At 38.1% G+C, this 21104-nt stretch overlaps 1 protein-coding gene across 5 annotated transcripts in view; it reads right to left on the bottom strand.

Annotated features, from left to right (window-relative positions):
• The window catches only part of MAGI2 (membrane associated guanylate kinase, WW and PDZ domain containing 2), a 1116223-nt gene that overhangs the window by 75351 nt on the left and 1019768 nt on the right, over positions 1–21104 (bottom strand). For all 5 annotated transcript variants that reach the window (XM_032484131.1, XM_032484132.1, XM_032484133.1 and 2 more), the window contains 4 exons: positions 19052–19237; positions 17202–17376; positions 11982–12201; positions 11404–11547 (listed from right to left, as the gene is read on the bottom strand). In XM_032484131.1, the coding sequence (XP_032340022.1) occupies positions 11404–11547; positions 11982–12201; positions 17202–17376; positions 19052–19237 (725 nt within the window). The remainder of the gene's footprint in view (positions 1–11403; positions 11548–11981; positions 12202–17201; positions 17377–19051; positions 19238–21104) is intronic.

Here is a 21104-nt window from a genome sequence, read left to right as displayed (position 1 = left end):
GCTAGGCAGGCCCACACATTCATGATCCAGACAAGCAGCCTCTGTCCGGTGGAAGACAAGGTGGGATTCTTCTGAGCTGTCACCAGAAATCTACACACTACTAAATATGTCCCCTCCCAGAATAGACTCCCCTGAGATCCAACAGCAGATGACAGACACCAAGTAATGTGGGCCACCAAAATAAGTTTCCTCGGAATGAAAACCACCTTTAAAATTTCAAATACAAAGATGAGGCCTAAGATCAAAAGTTTACACATATGTTTCTCACCATGCACATTTCTGAAGCATTTCAAACCTTTCTGCATTTATCTCTCCTAAAATCACACCTGGGCACACTAGACCTTCTGACTAGCCGTGCTGGGTCTGCATGACCTGCTGGTGTAAGAGCTGCCTCCCCTCCTCTCCCTGCCCCCAGCCATTCTGCCTTCCCCTCGCTCTCGGATTTGTTTACAACAGGTGACAGAAATGGTGTAGTCGGGAACCTCACATTGCCTGTAGACTTGTTTGCCTGGCCTGTACAGCTTTTCTAAATTAAAAAAAAAAATTAAGTCTGGTTAATTCTTAAAAATACAGATTTTGCTTTCTCTTGAAAATTCAAAGACATAGAAGGAAGAAGCCAGTGTTCCACAGCTGGCCTGAGCAGCAGAGGCGGCTCCTCAGGATGGATACAGGCGCGTGTGTGGCCCCCACCCGGCTCTGCAGGCTGTGAGTCTGTGTCCACCCCTCACCTTTCTGAGACTGTGGGTCAGGCAGAGCTGCTACAGTAGCGAGGAAGCAAAGTGTGGCCGAGGGTGAGGAGGAGACCCTGCTTCTCTCTGCCTGGGGCCATCACAGGGTTTCCTGTAGCTTGTATGTGTTTGTCCACAAACTCAGCAGCATCTCAGGGCACCTCTATGCAGTTGAAGTCCCACCCAGGCACCCTTTAGTCTAAGAAAATACACCTACTAAAGCAAACCTACAGAAAGGAAAACAAGGGCCAGCTATTCCCTTTGCAAAAGAAGTGCCTAAGGGTTTCTCTTTTTTCATTAGCTACATTTAACACAGGGAAAAACCAAGGCTCGGAGTGGTTGAAGAATGTTGCCAACTCAACACAGGAGAGGTGGAGCCAAAGTTTTTTTTTTCCCCCTTTACAATGGATTTAATGTGAGAAAACATAAATAGCACACAATTTGGCTGCGCATTACAGAGGCTGGAAGCCTTGTGCCCGCTGCCGCGGTCAGCACCTTGGCCGTGGAGGTCTCAGGCAGGGCTTCAGCAGCGACAAGGACTCCTCAGGGGCTTTGTCAGCAGGGGACCCACACCAATGCTGGCTGGAGCTGGGGAGGAAGATAACTTACAGAATGACTGCAGCGGCATGTGGAGGCTCCCTCTGGGCTCCAACATGGAGACGCTTTGAGAGAGAGCCTAACTGCCAGCTCTAAGACTGGATGTCATTTTAGCGACCATAATTTGGTCATTTTGGGTAAACGTGACGTATGTGAATATGGTGGGTTAGATACCCTGAATGACCTTACCAGTGGCTAACAGGCAAGAAAGTAAAGAATCCTCTGAAGCCAAACACAAAGTGAATGTGTGACTAGAGGGCAAGGGAGTGCTACCCACATAATAGCTGCTGACCCTGGGAAACTTGAGTTTCCATTTTCATAAATGGGCATCAAAGGTAGAAAATTCAGCTTTGGGACTACAAAAGAGGAGTCTAATAGGAGATGCCTATGAGAACTGGAAGCCCAAAGACTGTTCAAAAGAAGGCAAAAGGAATAAAAAGAGTGAGACAGGAAAGGGATAGATAAAATGATACAATTAACTAAAAATATCAGTAATCAAAATTAATATAAATTGACTAAAATGATCTAGTTAAGATATATTGTTAAAAAATACATTAGCTACGTAGACCGGAGAAGCACAAAATATAAGAACACGGAAAGGTTGAAAGCAAAGGGTACGAGACACACCAAAGAAAACCAGTGTATTTACTAATATCAGACAAAACAGACTTATAAGTAAAAAGCACTGAGATGCGGTAGGTTGCTGTATAATGATAAAAGATTCAATTCACTTGGAAAATATAACAAATATCTGAGTACCAAATAACAAGGCTTTAAAACATACAGAGTAAAACTGGACAGATCAAAGGAAAATTCACAAAATTTACAAGAAATTTTTTAAAGCACCCAGTTTAATTACTTAAAAATTAGAAAGAATACAGAATATTTGAATAATACAATAACCACGCTTTACCCAATGAACATATTACAGCATACTGCCCTTAACAATTACAGAATACACATTTTTTTCAAGCACACATGGATCATACACAAAAAACTGAATACATGTAAGACCAAAGAGTAAGCCACAACCAATTTGGAAGATGGGGCTCATATAGACTATATTCTCTGATGGCAATGGAAGTGCACTAGAAATCAAGAATAGAAAACTAAGTAGAAAATCCTCATATATTTAGGAATAAAAAACAAAAACACCTTCCGAATAATTGTGAGTCAAAGAAAAACTAGTGGAAAGAATCCTAGTAGAAATTAGAATATGTTTAGAACTTAAAATAATGAACATACTACATATGAAAACGACAGACTTAACTTCATACATCATTGGTAGAAATAAAGAAACCTTCAGAATTACTAATCTAAGCATCCATCTTAAGGAGCAAGAAAAACAAGAACAGAGTAAACCCCAAAGAAGATGGACACAGAGAAATAAGGAAGAGAATAAATGAGTGAGCTGGTTCTCTAAAAGAGTGAAAAAATGGACACATCCCTGGCATGATTAATAAAGAAAAACAAAGAATACACAAACAATGGTCAAATAAATCAGAAGGGAACGTAAATATAAATGCTTTTTAAATATTAAAAATACAATAAAGTAATATTATAAAAACTTTGGAAACTAAGTTGAAGTAGATAAATTATCAGGAAAAAAAAAAGAAATTTATCAGAATTGACTCAAGAAGAAATAGAAAATCTAAGACTACCCTAATTGTTATAGATATCTAAGTGGTGGTTTAAAATTTTCACACAAAGAAAATATACTAGACCTGGCTGGATGTACAGGTGCATTCTACCAAACATTCAAGGAGAATTCTTAATTTACATAAACTTATCCAGACAACAACAAAAGGATTATTCTTTCTCACTTTATAAGGCTACTATAGCACTAAGTCAAAATCATTCCCCAATACTACAGGAGAAGAAAATGACAGGCCAATCTTACTTAAGAACATAGATGTAAATATCTTAAACAAAATAATAGAAAACTGAATTGAACAATGCATTAAAAACACCATCATGAGTAAGCAGAGCTTATCTGAGGAAATCAAGAGAGATTTAGCATAAAATCTATTAATATGATTTAATTAGCATATTAAAGGAAAAAGATCATATGATGCTTTCTATGGATACAGAAATAGTACCTACAATTCAAAATGTATTCATAATGAACTCTCTCCAACAAACAAATACTAGAAGGGAAAATACTTAATCTGATAAATGTTATCTATATAAACTCATTAAACATTGTGTTTAGTGGTGAAATGTTAAAAGCATTCACTTTAAGATTAGAAATAAGAGTGCTTGCTTTAACTACTGCTATTCAGCATCATACTGAAGTAATGCGTGCCAAGTAAATGCATAAAATAAAAAAAGAAATAAAAGAACTTAAAAGGAAGATGCAGAATTCTTATTATTTGCATAAAATGTGATTAGGTAGAAAATCCAGAAGTAGTTATAGATAAATTATTTAAAGTAATAAGAGCTTGGTAATTTTGTAAGATATGGTTGATCAATATTAAAAAATCAGTTGTTTTTCTTTTCACTGGGAACACAAACAGGTAATTTTAATATTCCATTAAATACAAGAGCAAAATAAAACATGCAAATTCTTAGAATCAATCTAGTGAAATATTTATAGGTATCATGGGAAAAACTGAAATTTTATTTAAGCAGTTTATGGAAAACCTAAATAAATGGATTATATCACATTTGTAGAAAGACTCAATATTATAAAGATGTAAGCTTTCCCCCATTTATTTATGGATTCCAAGCAATTCCAATAAAAATCCCAGTAGGACAAGTAACTTTTGAAATTTTACATGGAAGGGCAAAGGCCCAAGAACATCCAAACCCTCCTGAAGAATTCAGATGTATGTCTAGGGATGAGGGAATGGGCAGTTTCTCCAGCAAAACTCGAGACTTTTTAAAAGGTAGAAAAGTACAGTCTTGATACAAGTATAGACAAATAGACCAGTAGAACAGTATAAAGAATCTATAAACAGACCACTGCATTTACGGAAATTTTATTTATTATGGAGCTGTCACTGCATACTGGAGAAACGAGAGCTTATCCAATAAATGATGCTGTGACAGGTGGCTATCCATACAGGAAAAACTGAAATTGGATTTCTGATTTCTTCCTTTTACTACACAGAGAATCAATTCTAGGTGATTAAAGATTCAGATATGAAAAGCAAAACTATAAAACTTTTAGAAGAAGATGTAGGAGATCTTTAAGAATATGAGTTAGGAAATGATTTTTCAAAGATGACACAGAAAGCAGAAACTATAAAGGAAAAGGTTGATTGAGTCAATTGCACTAAAATTAAGACCTTCTGTTTATCCAAAGGCACCATAAAGAAAGTAAAACTACAAGCTGTAAGCTGTGCTAAGGTATCTGTTAACACATCAATAGATGAAAAACTATTACCATGAACATATAAACACTTCTAAAATCAACCTTGAAAGAAGGAACAATTCAACAGAACATGGGGAAAAGATATGAATAGGCATTTTTATTTAAAAGGGAGTATGAAAGCCCAATAAACCTAAAGCAAAGATGATGAATATCTCTGTAATTAAGAAATGCAAATTCAAACCTAAGTGATATGTCATCTTCTATCTACCAGAATGAGAATGTAAAAGCCTGAAATACAAGTCTTGTGAGAATGTGTAGTAAGGGAAACTCTTTTCCACTGCTGGTATGAGTGTAAATTTGTACAACCACCTAGGGAAATATTTTTGTTTTATTTAGTTAAGTTAAATATATGCCCACCTAGGTATAGTCTGTTCTAGAAAAATTCTTGCATATGTGCAGGAGGAAATATGTACCAGGATTGTATTAGTTACAAAAACCTGGAAATAACCCAAATGTCCACTAACAGGGAAAACCTCAACTCTCCATAGATAACTAACATAGACTGTAGCATATTCATACAATGGAATAACTTACAGCTTCATGCATCAATTTGGATGAGTGTTATGGACATAAAGTATAAAAAGCAAACCACAGGGAAGAACATGTACCTTACGATTCATTTATATAAAGTTCACTAAGTGTGCAAAACTAAATGATATAGTTGAGAAGTACACACACATGTGGTAAAACTAGAAGGAATGGCAACATTTAGGGTGCTGGTTACCTCTGGGGGCTGGAGAGAGGGAAGAGAATGGACTCACGGGAGACCAGAGATACTCCTTTTTTTTAAGCTGGGCTATGGGTTCATGGGTGTTTATACATCACTGTTAGTGTTGATACTATTACACGTTAGAAATATTCTTCTAAATGGTTATAAATAAAAACAATAAATGAAATAAAATAGTTTTATTCTGTAGTCTAGTCACAGGCTAGTCATGCCTGGACCACAGAAACAGATGACAAATAAAAACAAAGCTGCCATCATGAATTTTTCTTTTCATTAAAAAAAAAAAGAAAAAAAGTGGCTAATCAGGGTCTTTTTTGCACATTATTCACTCTTACAAAACGTTGTAGGTGATTCCAAGGCCCACTGACTTTTGTGTCATCTGAGTTTCAGGAAAAAGGTATGCTATTTATAAATAAGTTTATGCAATGCTAAACAGGCATTGACACCTGTTCAGCTATTAAGGTGATGAAGTTAAAAATTATGTACTTTTTTATAATAAAAATATATTCTATGGAAGTGGGGAATATATTATACTTTTATGGAAACAGGAAAACATGCTACCTTTCTAAGAGCAAATGATCTCCTTTCAAGATCTTTTAACTTGACTCTCAGATTTTTACTTAAACACTTACAACTAATATCCCTTCCTCTCAAATGTCTCCTGATTTCTTAGATTCCCTACTTCACAGTTTGACCAGTAAATTACTTCATATGTTCATTATTTTTTGCCTATGTTTTCTATTTATTTTCAGTTTTTAATTAGAGTGTGTCCCTAAGAGCTTTGTACCAGAGATTTACTCATCAGTTATGAAAATTTTACCCTTCTGAACTTTATTAGATTATTTTACAAGCTTAAAAAAGTTTTATTTATAAAGCAGATCCATCAATATTTCTAATACTTTTTTAAAAATCTGAATATCACCTGTGTTTCTCTTCTGATATTAGCCTTCTTGAATGACTGAAAAAAGGTAATCAGATGTCGAGAATTATTATTTTTATTTCCCATTCCCCTTATTTTCTACATTTACAGATTGTTTTGTTTTGTATCTTTAATACATCAATATTAATTGATGTTGAGTCATTAGCTAGTAATTAAAGTCAAAACTTGCTACTCTTTTTTTAATAGAGTATTTCATGTAATTATGTCTCACATGGTTTTTCTCAGTGTTTATTCTAACTGCATAATTTTATTCAAGTTCTATTTCATGATGTATCTTAACATCTAAGTCTCTCTCAGTATTGTAAGTCACTCACAAATTAATACCTCACTCCTTTGTCTTAATAATAAAAATCAGTACTTCCACCAGAAAAACTTTTCAATGCCTTCCAACAACTCTATACAGTAGATACATCTGCTTATTTTAGAGGCACTGAGGTTCAACAAAGTGAACTGACATTTCTAAGTTGAATAAAGCAAATGCAACATGTTTGCTTATTTTGGAGGTTGAGAATGGGGCTGAGGGTTTAGAAAGGATCAAAATAGTCATATTTTTAGTAAATCTTTAAATTCATTTATATGTTTCTGTTAAAGGGGGTTCTAGAAACTCTCTTTTAAATGAGCATTGAGTTGATCTTCTGAAAAAGATTTTCTTATCCTTTCCCCATATCAAGACTTGGCTTGTAAGTCTTATCCTCAGAAGGAGCCATTGTTTCCCCCACTACTTTCTCTTTTTTTTCAATTGAAGTGTAGTCAATTTACAATGTTGTGTTAGTTTCTAGTGTGCTGCACAGTGATTCAGTTATACATAAACATACTTTTTCATTTTCTTTTTCATTATAGGTTATTACAATATATTGAATATAGTTCCCTGTGCTATACAGTAGGATCTTGTTGTTTATCCATTTTATAACTAGTAGTTAGTATCTGCAAATCCCAAACTCCCAATTTATCCTTCCCCGGTCCCCTTTCTTCCCGGTTACCATAAATTTGTTTTCTATGTCTGTGAATCTGCTTCTGTTTTATAAATAACTTCATTCGTGTCATTTTTTTAGATTCCACATATAAGTGACATCCTAGGATCCCCATTATTTTCTGATTGTAGTTTGCTGCTGGTACGTCCTCATATTTTGATAGAACCCACTGACCTTATCAGGACACCTTATCAGGAAAAGTACTCTCAGGATACTTGCCCGATTTAACTCTTGTTTTATCAAATGGAAAGAAAGTGTTTTTTTTTTTAAAGTTGGGTAAACATACAATGCTTTTTTAAGAGGAAAAAAAATTCACGTTCTGTGGGAGTACTTATTAATCAATTTGAAAGTCAGACAGTCTAATTTGCCAAAGGTTTCTGCTAAGAAAATTCTCTCTGCTGCAGGTGCCCAGAAAAGCTAGAGATCATTCACTTGGGACTCACTCTGAAGATACGTCTATCTGTCTCTTACCATGAATATCCATGAAGAACCCTTGAGATAGGAGGTTCATTGGCATTTCTCTTGGATGCCTAAGGACATGCTTTAAAAATACATATCTGCGCCATCATTTCTCAGAATCCCCAGTGTGAGAGGGATGTTTTTATTACATCTGTGCTAGCCACCTCCTCTGACCCCCTACTATACCTGGTTTTCTCTAATCTTAGCAAAGTCTTGTACTACTAAAGAGGCACATAGCACCAATGTCCTACAACCAAGACCAACATAAAAGAAGCAGGAAAAGTCTCAGGTTCAGAGGCTAACATTTGATGCCTTTTAACTCGGTGTTCAAAAGTAGCGTTACTTACAGCTCTAACCTATGGGCACAGTAATTCATTAGCTGTTACATGAAATGATATTTCAGAATTTCCCAGGTCTTCAGCTGTAGTTAATTCTGAGTTGGGCAACTTCACTGCACTGAGTTTAGTCTAAGACATCTTGCTATTACCAGATCATTTCCTAGCTATTCCCTTTTGTTTCTGATCATGAAAAAGGGGGAAAAAAACTATACAGTGTTTTCCAAACTTACTTGATCACGGAGCGTGTGTTCAGCTCGGTCACAGAGGCAATAATGCTTTAAGACTGAAGGTGAAGGAACCGCAATTAACAAAGAGAAACGTGCCTGAGTTTAAAGGCTGGGAAGTACCTGGTGCTAGCTTCTCCTCTTCTTGAGCTTATTTTTAATATAGCTTGTGAATGTCTAGTTCACCTATTCTCAGAAGTTTTGGAACTTTACAACCAAGCCATGATACCCATGGAGTGACCAGCTGCCATATAAACATCATTTGTACGGGTATTTAAGATCTGTATGTTTCTGGGCACCAACTGTATCAAGCGGAAGCTTTACAATAAGATGAAAAAGGGGTTCCTAATTACTTTTATTGTTAAATTCCCAAATCGTTAACCTGTATGCTATCCAGTTTATACATAAATCAAACCACTGAGTCATGTAGATATTAATCTATCCTGATTCTTGTTGAAATAATTTAAACATATCTGTGAGTTAAAGGTTAATGCTAATTAACAGGTTCTAACGAAGGTAGAAGAGATTAGCTTTAAATGATTAAATTTGATATTAAACATGGAAACAGGATCTGAATTAACTATGTGCTATGATCAAGAACAACTGTTGATCTTTAAGTACTGATGACCTTTGAACTTACATGATGAAGTAGTTCCTTTCCCTGACATGGAGTTTGTCACCCTAGACAAATTCTCCACTGGTGCCATAAGAATCCATGAGTAAGAAAAATCCAAACCATCTGAATATTAAATTGAACCCATAAAAGGAGAAAAAAGTCATCCATTCATCACTGCCAAGTTCCTAGCCTTATTTCAAAGATCAGAGATAAAATCAACCAGTAAAATCTGATCCACAGAATTTCTATGACTCTCAAGTGGTTAACTTTCTTTGAGAATTAAATGTGTGAAATATATACATTAGTATTTTATATATTCAGTATTTTATATATATTTACTATATATATATATATATATAGTAGATCAAAATAAACATCCATAATATCTAAAACTGGCATAATAACTCCTTTTGGACAGCTAGTACAAAGAATAAGTTGCTTTATAAAAATGACATGGAAAATGATAAAATATTGCTTATTTTTATAATCTTTGACAAGAAGTGAAAATACCATTTTCTGAAACCCAGGTAGAGGACTCATTTTTCTCACCTGCCAGAAGAAAAAGCATCTTTCACAAAATTGAGCACCTGCCTATGGAATTCTGAATCTGTGTTTACATGGATTTAAGGACCTGAGGCAAACTGTTGGAACAGGATGGAAACTCCCTAGACAAGATCTGGGTGGGGGATTAACCAAGCCTGAGCCACAGACCTGCTACTTGTGTTGTACTTATGTCACGACAACTTCCCTCTAGCTCAGTGGGTCTCAAACTTCAGCTTGTATGAGATTCACCAGAAGGTGGGTCACACAAACACAGCCTGGTGGCCTCACTCCTAGAGGTTCTGATTCAGTAGGTCTGCGGTGGGGATCGAGAATTTGCATGTCTAACTTGTTCCCAGGGGATCTGATGCCAGGAACTACACTCAGGACTACTGCTCTGGCTTAAATTCTGTAAGAAAGAATACTCTTTTTACATAAGAGTACTTCTATATTTAGGCTTCTGTGCCTTGGGAGAAATGAATATATTGAGCAGCAATTTAGACCATTTGTTAAAAAATGTGGTCACCACTTGGAAACCACACAGGCCACCTCTAAAGTCCGCTGGTGGGGTGGGGGGCTATCCTCTCACAGGGCTCTGGTAATCTCACTCATGACTTCCATGCTGTGTTATTTTCAACTGCACTACAAAAATGAGTTTTTTATTTTTTATTGAACAACTTGTGAGTTGGCTTTGCAACATGTTAAGAAAGTGCTCTTCTGTTTGCAGGGAAGCTGGGAGCCAAGGAACCATGTGGCGGCCTATCTTAGAACCACACATAGAAGGGGTGAGAGAAGGAGGCTGGTGTTGGATCAGGGCACGGGCTGTAATTCTCTGCAGTCAGCCTTGACTGATTCAAATTCTAACTTGGATACTTTCCAGTCAAAGGATTATGAAGGGAGGGAGAGAAATAGACACATTTACACTTTCCACTTTTGCACTGTGTCTGATTCACTGACTTGGAGGTGATGCAACAGAAATGGTAGACGTGGTGGTAGGAATAACAGATTCATTTCATTGTCTGGGAGCAATGGTTGGTGAGGATCAGCACAAGAATCTGAGGGTCTAGAACCCAAGAACCATAGCTTTTCTACAGTAACTGAAAGAGCAAGGAGGGAGCACAAGAATGAATTCTAGATTTTATTTATAATAACTAATCTTTGTATGTGCTCACTAGACGACATTTTACAGAGAAAGAGACTGATGTTCTATATTATTATCAAGTTTTGTACCTTTAGAAGAAAAATCAGTTGTGCACCAATCAGATGCCTCAAAGTAACTACTACATTAAAAAAATCCACCCTGAACTTACACTGCTAATTGGAAACGTTTTGACTGCTACCATTTTTAAGGACAACATGTATCCAAGAGGCCTAGCCTCCCTTTCTCCTGCTTCTGTCTGTCTGCACAATATCACAGCCAAAGACCTGTCAACTCAAAAGAAATATTTCCCCAAGAAACACAAAACCATGTGAAGAAAAAGCAGAAAAACTAGAATAAATTTTGTAAGGTTCCATCTCAGATGAAAACTGAATCCTGAAACCACACAAAAAAAATTATAAAGCCCTTCCCATTTTGAGCTATTTCTTAGATTTCTTTACTTTGTCCATTTTCTTTAGTTGACTCTTTAGAGAACTATGGGGGTATACACACACACACACACCACCACCACATTTGAGAGTTGTCAATTAGAAGCTATAAGCAGAAAAATGAGAGATAATTCTTAAATAATGTTTGGCCAAACCTTTAGAAAATCGGATCATGAAATGGGAAGGAGGCAACACCTACTTCATGTCAGTCTGCTTAACTGCACACTTCATCAGTCTCCCAACACCACAATGGGCTTCTCTTTCAGAATTAAGCAATTGTATAAAAGAAAACTTTCTTACCCTCATTCTTCCATTCCTTATTGCTGGCCCATCTTCTGCCAGTCTCAACACGTACAAATCCATTTTGTATTCCCTTCCTCCCCGAATGCTGAATCCAAATCCTTTGGCTCCTTTCTCCATATCCACAGTGAAATAATCAAAATCCTTTGGGGTTGGAGAGAAACAATGGAATACACAATTGTTTAGTATCAGAGAAGTTTCTGTGGCCAGTCCCTTTGTGCTTCTTCTCTCATAGTGAACATATTTCAGCTGACATGATGCTGTGAGAAGGACTAAGCTGACTTCACCATCTAGCAAAATGCAAGACAAGATTCAAATGGTTTGAGCAGATCAGAACAATTTCCTGGGTCATTATAAGAACTGCAATAGCTTATTTACATTGGAATCCATCAGTTTACTTGACAAACATGTAATAATTGCATATAGGCCTGAGTGATATTCTTTCTCCTTTTGAGTTTTCTCACTGCTGTTGAGCACCATAAATAAATGTACCAGAGCTGTGTGTGTGTGTGTGTATGTGTGTGTACTACAGGTGCACTGATTAGAAAACGAAATACATGTGATGGGATCTGCAGTACCTGGGGCTGCCTGTAGTCTGACAGAGGGAACTGCCTGGTGTCAGCAGAGTGCTGCCTGTAGTCCAGCAGGGGAGGCTGCCTGTAGTCCAAGGACGGGGGTTGCGGGTAGTCCCCTCCTGGGGGCTGCCTGTAGTCCAGTGGGGGCTGCCTGTAGTCCGTGAACGGAGGCTGTCGGATGTCTGGTTTCACATCTTGCCTTGCTTTTACTTCTGACCTGTAACTAAACGAATGGAAATGGGATTTGCTCTGGTATCAGCCTTCTAAGGAGAACAGAATGATCGCAGGACCCCTAGGCACATGTGGACCACACCACTTGGTGGTCCTTTGGCATGCTCAGGATTATGAGAACACTGAATAAGTGACAAGTTACTACTTTTAAATCTTTGACAAATGCCACACTGTATACTTTTCACCTGGGTCCTTAGGAAAACAAGGTAAAATTGATGGTCAACCAGAATTTTGTGGAAAAGGACTTACAGATAACCCTCTTTGATCAGGCTATTTAAAAACTGTGCAACTGTAGCAAATCAAGGGACTTACACATTTAACTACACATCCCCAAATAACAATCAGTAAACTGACTTGCTTAACTTCTCTCTCCCTCTTTCTCACACACACACACACACAACATTCACTACTTCATGAAAACATGATTGAAGTGATCTTTAAATATCCTACAAATATCTAATTAAAGGCTATTTTAACCTGCTAGCTTAAGGCTTTTTAAATATCTTACAGAGGTTAAAGGAGCGATGATAAGGTATAATCACCAACTACAAATCAAGCAGAAGGGCACTGGTCAGTGCTAAGGTACAAATGTAATACACAGAGGTTTCAATAATAGACTAACTCTCAGGATTAGTATCAGATACTATCATGGTCATAAGATAGAAGGGAAGGCAAAAATGTTTAACACTTGTCTTGTTCTTTTTCTTAACTTTTTTTATTGATTTATAATCATTTTACAATGTGTCAAATTCCAGTGTAGAGGACAATTTTTCAGTTACACATGAACATATATATATTCATTGTCACATTTTTTTTCTCTGTGAGCTACCATAAGATCTTGTATATATTTACCTGTACTATACAGTATGATCTTGTTTATCTATTCTACAATTTTGAAACATTTGTCTTGTTCTTATTTCTAGCTACTAATAAAATAAATGCAGGGTCCAGAACTAGTTGTTTAGTTTTGTTAATCCAAATTGCTCTAAGTTGAGGGGTTCACAGGTCCAAAAAAGGGCTAACGTACCTAATACCTACCATTATGGGATCATTAATAAGATAAACTAAAAAAAACTACCATAGTATAGAGACCACCTCTTAACTCTCTAGTTCATTGCCTATTGCCATGACAACAGTCTACACAGTGAGCCTCTCAGGGATGTAGGTCGATTAAAAAATACATCCTATATAATAATACTTTAATCTGAAGTTATTATGGAGGATTTAAGCAATTGAGAAAATATTTAGCAACAAGGAAAAACTCAAACGTGTCAGGAAAATATGTTCAAAATCAGTAGAATTTTTACTTCTTACCATTTAAAACTAGATTTTTTTTTTTTTTTACTGGCTTATGACCTGATTAGTATTAAATATTTTAAAAAATGACTCACCTGAACAATTGCCACTAGTTTAATATTTGGTGAGGACACACTGATAGTGTATGGCAATAGATGTTATTTATTTGGGGTTTTGGAAAAGGGTTAGTAATGTAGTTATTTTAATAATGCTTTGAGCAGTTCTCATTTGTTACTTAACTTGCAGAAGTAACACATTCCTTTTGTGAGGTGCATAATTTAGGCTTTGCTTTATACATCAGCAAGTTGTCCACTCACCTACTGAGAGTGTGCATGCTGAGAACAGAATTATTTAAAATCCACTTTGAATGAGATGCTTAACTATGCAAATACATGAATTAAACGAAAGGAACTGGACTGGGTGACATTGGTTGGCGTGTATCTTTTCCTTTCTAGAAATCATTTGCTTGGTGGGTTAGATGTCATTGTTTTAAGTTATACCACAGTCACTTTATTTTCATTATCTGTGTAATATTGGTATGAAATATCCATAATGTGCTTTGTTTCCAACCAGTCACAAAGTACAGCAAAAGTGGGTGAAATGTTAAGCGTCTCCCCAGAGCCTAGAAACAGGGACAATTAGAACTTGTAACAGCTGCCACCCAAGCCTGCCTTTCAGCACTCAAACTTCATTCGACACCAGTGCCAAGTGTCAGGCTTTTACGTTGAAGTGCACATTGAAGAATTCTTAATAAGTAAAATATACTTAATTTGTATGAGTGTTGCTAACTTTTAAGTGAATGATCCACTAGTTAGGGAAAAAGTCGTTATGCTGAATTTGCGAAACACTTTAAGGAAGACTCAAGGTTATTTTTAAAAAGTCTCTTAAAAGCTCCTTCACTTATGAAAGGGTAACCCTTTGTAGATTGTATGTCAGTATAACCCTTTGTAGTTATTAATTCCATTATTAAAGAGACTTTAGAGATGATAAAACCAGATTGCTAATGGTAAATTCTAGCAGAATTTTATGGTACAAATTCCAGAACTAAGAAATATCACCCATGTAATAGGGGATCTTATGGTGGGATTTTGCCCCATGTGGGCCTTTCAAGAATTATTTCCTGCCTTCAGCATCTAGTGTACAAAGTCTGTGAAAGAAGTCAATTTCCAATGCTTTCTACTAACCTTGCTACTTAAAACATGTCAAATATTGATTGCCCTTGCTGGGGAAGATGAAATCTGCTATTTACAGTTAGTTTTTGAATATCTTACATAATGGCTCTTTTGTTGTTTTCAAAAAATGCTTCTCCTTGAATAGTGTTTTGCTTATGTTCATATTAAAAATATTTTGTTTCCTGAGCACACACCAAAAGGATGTTAAGGGACAGAGAAATGAGTAGAGGTGTGCAGCATGTCAGGAGAAGGCCAATCCAAGAGTAAACAAGACAGGAGAAAACAGTCACTCGTTATAACTCATAAGATAAAAATTTCCAAGCAGATTGTCATTTTACTTTATCCCACTTTAACTTGGAAACTGGCTCAATTTGACATGTAGGTGGGCACTTCTTGTACAAAGGAACTAATAGGAAATTCATACTGTGTGCTTGGCATACAAGCTGTCTTAGAGACATCTGTAGCCTGATCTAGAAAAAGGCAAAGAATTCTCAATCTAATACCACAATCATCTTTAAATACAGCTAGAAAAATTGTTTTGGTATCTGTAAGATCATGGAATCTCTTCATTCATATGGAAAGAGCCAGTCACTAACAATCAAAGTTAAGCCAGGAAACCTGAGCTCCAGGAAAGGGCCCTAGAATTGGGGTAGGCACTTCCTAGGCTTTTAATATTACTGAAGCAAAAACAGCTAAGAACTCTGGGCAAATTCGGATCACGTCAACCTGTTAATCCCAGAGTTAGGAAATATTTTATTCTGTAGTCACACAAAAAAAGTATCCATAGGCTGTTGCTTGGATTGGGGCAGAGTTGATAGGGGCAGAGTCCCAGATGTGACTAGAACCCGACGGGGACAGGATAGTGGAGTCGCTTAAGTGTTATTCTCCCCCACTAACCTATGACACACGGGGGATGAGATTACCTACCCCCAGGCCAGGGGCAAGAGTCCAATTCCAGGAAAGTCTGACTCTGGAGAGGGAAGACAGAATTGTGGCTGGGAGGTAAACTGAGAGTGGCAGAGCCAAGAAGAAGAGTTGGAAGCTGGTGCGGGGATTGCTGGAGCACTTAGGTCCTTCCTCCTAAGCCTAAGATGAATCCTGGGGAAAGCAGTGCCATCTGTCCAAGCAACACACGGTCCCAAAGCAAATGCATCTGGGGCTTATTACAGAGACGTCCAGGATTTACTTCTCTAACGGACTGTCAAATTCTTGCCTCTGTATCATTTACCTTATGGGGGTTAGTCTTTCTTCTTCCCTGGAATATATTAAAACCATAAACAGCTGGAGACAACAGGCATTTACTTTTCTATGAAAGCAAATGGAGGAAATGAGAATAGAACAGGGCGTCGTGGGAAGGACTCTTGTGGCACAGGGGAAACATTTGCTTTGCAATCGCGTGAGTGATGAACCTGGATGGTTCTGGGACTCAGAAACCGGGTCTCACTTCCTCTTCACCAATCCAGGCAGGATATGGGTAACAGATGTTCAGAAAACATTAGAATCATGGAAAGGACCAGTGAGGGTTTTGTTTTCAGAGATGTTCCCAAGGGTTGTTCTATTTCTCTCCTTCGAAAGGTCAAAAACAACATGGGAACATGTCTTCATCTCTTTCTTTAATGGCTCAGCCTAGCCCAGGCTCCCTGTCAGATACAAGTCACAATAAGACAGTATTGCTTTACTATGGCTACAGCATCCTTTTCTTCTGGAAGTTCAAACTGCCTATTCCCAAGAGTCCACGATGCAGAATGGAAGAAACTCATTAGACTGTGGGTAGGTGGATATAAGGTAAAATGCAGTGAAAACACTAATATATATTAATGCTCACAAATCCTTCAACATTTCACCCTCTCCACACACCATCATTCTCTGAGCCGTCACTTACATGGCTCAGTGGATGTAGCGGCCACTTCTAACTGCTTAGCCTGCCTTCACCCCGACCAGCCTGCAGACGGTTCTCTATGGGGCCAACTGAGAGAGCTTCTCAAACACCTAATCCAATGGTGTTGATCTTCAGCTTAAAACTCTCTAATGACTTCTCACTACACTTAAGATAAAGATCAAAATCTTCAACCTGTGTATGAGACCCTTTAGGGCAGTCTCCACCACCCTCACTGGCTTCATCTCATACCATGTCCCTGCCCCTCTTCCCCCCATACTGGCCTTCCTTCCCTCCTTCATGCTTGCATACTCCCTCCTGTCAAAGAGCTTTTCTATACGTTATTGCACATTGTATATGTTGCTCTGTCCAGACTCTCTTTAATGCTCTCGCTAGCTAATCCCTATTCATCTGCAATCCTACACCATTACCTCAGGAAAGCTTCTCTTATTGTGAAGGACAGACACCTATATATGCTAACAAAACCACATTTACCACATAAACACAATTTCACAATCACACAAAGGTGCACTAGGCAATTTCTACTTTATGAAAATCTCTCTCCTGCCTCTGTCCTGTCCTGTCCCAAACTCTCCCTCTCCCCATTTCCCTCACTTCTCAGAGTCACAAAAGCCAGGGAAACTTTACCTATTTTCATGTCCTTGTAGCTGAAGTGGCTGAGGAGGAGCTGGCTGGGCGACAGGACTGTTGGGGGTGGCCGGGCTGGGCTGGGCCAGAGGACTCTGTTGGGCCAAGGGGCTGTGCTGCTGAGCCATGGGGCTCTGCTTCTCTGAGCTGGGTGCCGAGGCTGGGCTGTTGAGCTCTGCAGTGGGAAACCAAGGAAGCAAATGCAGTCAGGCTGGCACTTGATCAAGGGCAAGAGGCAGCCAGAGGTGGTTACTCTAACTCTACAAGACTCAAGGCTTAGGCTTAAAGACTGAAGCTTAAACTTAGCAAGTTCCAATACCCCTCCTGGAACCAGTATTCTTTTGTCAATGATAAAGTCGATAAATAAGGTTATGAACAGAATCTCTTGTCATTTTGTCAGAAGAAAAAAATTACGATAAGAAAGACTTGTTAAAACTATGAAAAAATAACTCAGAGGAGTAGGCTCTAAAACATATCCTATTCATTCCAGCATTACTCTCTGAAAGAAAATGTTTCAGCTGCTAATACTTTTTGGTTGTAATGAGAAGTCCTACCAGTATTCCAAAGATTGGATAAAGAATTAACCACAAGAAAAGTAAATGCTTTTTAAAATCCTTTCTCCAGTTCCTTGTTAGTCTTATTGCCTAATAATCCTCTGTTCTCCATGGTTCTCTGGAAAGAAAAAAGAACACTGGACAGAGGAAGGCACATATATCATTTTTTTTTAATTGAAGTATATATAGTCAGTTTACATATCATTTTTTGCTGTGTTGGAATAAGAACAGGATAGATATATTTCAGACTGGGAAAAGGGAGAAGCAAGTCAGACTTTTTGTGAGCAATTTTACTTACAGTTAATTTCTACTGAATATTTTATATACAATGTCTGCAGATAACAGGTTAAAAAGGGTCATTTTTCCTCTTTTTCGCTGGGCGATAAAAAGGAGGTGATCTATTAGCATTCCTTTATAAGTCACTGTCTGGTTTCTTTTCTCACAGTCTAAATTTTAAATTTTCTTCTTCACTGGTATCAGGAGGGTATTTCTCAACCTTGGCACTGTTGACACTTGTGGCAGATAATTCCTTGCTGGGTCAGGGTGGGGGCTGTCCTGTGCACTGGAGGATGTTCAGCAGCGTCCTTGTCCTCTACCTGCTCCATACCAGTGACATCCCCACCCCAATCATGACAATCAAAAATGTCTCCAGACATTGCCAAATGTCCCCTGAGGGGACTAAAATCACCTCCACTGAAAACCACTGATTTATCTATTAAAAAGTCAGTGACGGTTCAGTGTCGCTTGTTAGACAGTCCCAAGATGAATCAGGAGACTGAGTAAAACAGAAGAGACCGAGGTGCGTGAGCCCCTCCCTCTCTGTGTGGGACACTGGTCCACTCAGCAGTGAGCGCCAAGACTGAACTCCCAGGTGTCAGTGATGAGACAGTAGCTGCAGACTAGTCATGAACCCACTGTGCCTGGAAATGGTGACTTGACGGTGAGTCGGTGCTCAGAACCTCGTGGCCCCTTGAGGCATGGCTGTGAGGTGTGATGCTCACTGCTCTTCAAGCCTTTTCCTTCAGATTTGTAACCCTATCATCTCTGTTGAGTGGGTTCTAGGGCCCCCAGGGCCATCGGGAATGACCTAATCACCCAGTGCCTTGAGATTCACACTAGTTATCTACAATGTCATAGAGTTTGATCTTTGAATGAAACTGGTACTGAGTAAACAGGATATGGGTTGCAAGAGAGTGTTAATTTTTGCAAAAGTGGAAATAACACTCAACTTCTGACACTCTGACAGCACACCAACTGCAGCCAGGTGGGCTCCGTGGCCCCGGCTCAGGTACTCACCCTCCTGGGGGATGATGCGAAGGGTGACACTAAGACCTGCATCCTTGATGAGCTTCACGATGTCTGCGTGAGGCATGTTGATGATTGACTGGCCGTTCACTGCTAGGATTCGGTCTCCCACTTTTAGTTTTGCACAGCGATCTGCGGGACTCCCATCGATGATGCGTCCGATTTTATGGGGCACAGCTAAAAAAAAATCCCCAACAGAAACAGGTATCAGGGGCTTTACCAATACATGTTCCATCTTTGAGTCCCAGCTGCACAGGAAACAGTGAAGTATCAGAATTCTCTCTTTCGTCAGTATGTGTGCCTCTTGAGATCACAGTTATTCCTATCAAATGTAGCCCTGTGCATATTACTGGGACCAGAATTTCTAAATTCAAGTTCTTCACAGTGACTAGTCAATTCCAAACGTGAACCGTGGGTTCTCAAACTTTAGGGTGAATCATAATCACCCTAGGATTAAAAATACAGCTGTTTAGGTCTTACTCTGGACCTTGTGGATCAGAATGTCCAGTCAGGAGGTGGGGATAATGGATTTTTAAGAAGCTCCTCAAGAGATTCCAATACACACAAAATTTTTGAGAACCATAGATGTACAGGACTGTGCCCAGAGAGCTCAGACTCTAGAGACAATAATACAGTTCAGAAAGATACAATAAATGCTGGGAACTTTATTTCTGTCCTTCTCTGTTTTACCGAGGGGAGAAAACAGGAAAGGGAAGAAATTATTTATTTATACGGGAATTAGCCAGCTGGTGAAGAAGTTATGACCAACTTCTGACTAATCTACTAAGCTTTAGCTTAAAGGTTGATGCAGTTTTCAACTATTATGTCTTCCTTCTGATTCAGTGCAAATGATGCTGAGATCTTGCTCATATCTGGTACATAATGTATTTCGTAAAATCTAAGATGTCATTGATGCTAAGACACAACTTTCTCTTACATACCACAAGAAAAAAAGCAACTCTGGCAACTTAACAGTGACACTCCATTTGATGTAAGATACTCTGTAACTTCTGAAATGTTAAATCATGAAACACGTGTATTACAATTAATGAAGTACAGTATATGTGTCTTTCAAACAAGGAAAATTCATTTTCTTTTTCATTGTTTACTTATATGTGGGAAAGAGGCAGGTTCGTGGGGATACAGATTTTCTAGCAGGTCAACCTGTATTCAGTGTCAGTGTTTGAGTTGCTACCAGGTTGACTATTAATGGAGTCAGATGTCCAAGAGTGCACAGTGTACCTGTAAGTTCCTCAAGGAGCCGACCACCTAGAAACCTGCTGTCTTTTGTTCTGCCCTTCAAGACAGGAGACCCAATAAAAAAGATTATACATCATGACCAAGTGGGGTTCATCCCAGGGACACAAGAGTGGTTCAACATACACGAATCAATAAATGTAATGCATCACATCAACAAGAGAAAGGACAAAAACCACATGATCATCTCAATCGACGCAGAAAAAGCATTTGATAAAATTCAACACCCATTTATGATAAAAACTCTCGCCAAAGTGGGTATAGAGGGAACATATCTCAACATAATAAAAGCTATATATGACAAACCTACAGCCAGCATAGTACTCAACAGTGAAAAACTCAAAAGCTTCCAACTAAAATCTGGGACAAGACAAGGCTGCCCACTATCACCACTCCTATTCAACATAGTCTTGGAAGTCCTAGCCATAGCAATCAGGCAAGAGAGAGAAATGAAAGGCATCCAAATTGGAAAAGAAGAGGTAAAAGTGTCACTATATGCCGACGACATGTTACTATATATAGAAAACCCTAAAAGGTCCACACAAAAACTACTAGAGCTGATCAAAGAATTCAGCAAGGTAGCAGGTTACAAAATTAACGTTCAAAAATCAGTTGCATTTCTTTACACTAATGATGAATCAACAGAAAAAGAAAGTAAAGAAACAATCCCCTTTAAAATAGCACCCAAAGTAATAAAATATCTGGGAATAAATCTAACCAAGGAGGTGAAAGAATTATACACAGAAAACTATAAACCATTGATGAACGAAATTAAAGACTTTAAAAA

The sequence above is a fragment of the Camelus ferus genome, chromosome 7 (genome assembly GCF_009834535.1).
Source record: "Camelus ferus isolate YT-003-E chromosome 7, BCGSAC_Cfer_1.0, whole genome shotgun sequence".
Classification (NCBI taxonomy): Eukaryota; Metazoa; Chordata; class Mammalia; order Artiodactyla; family Camelidae; genus Camelus; species Camelus ferus.
This window is presented reverse-complemented; position numbering and strand designations above follow the sequence as displayed.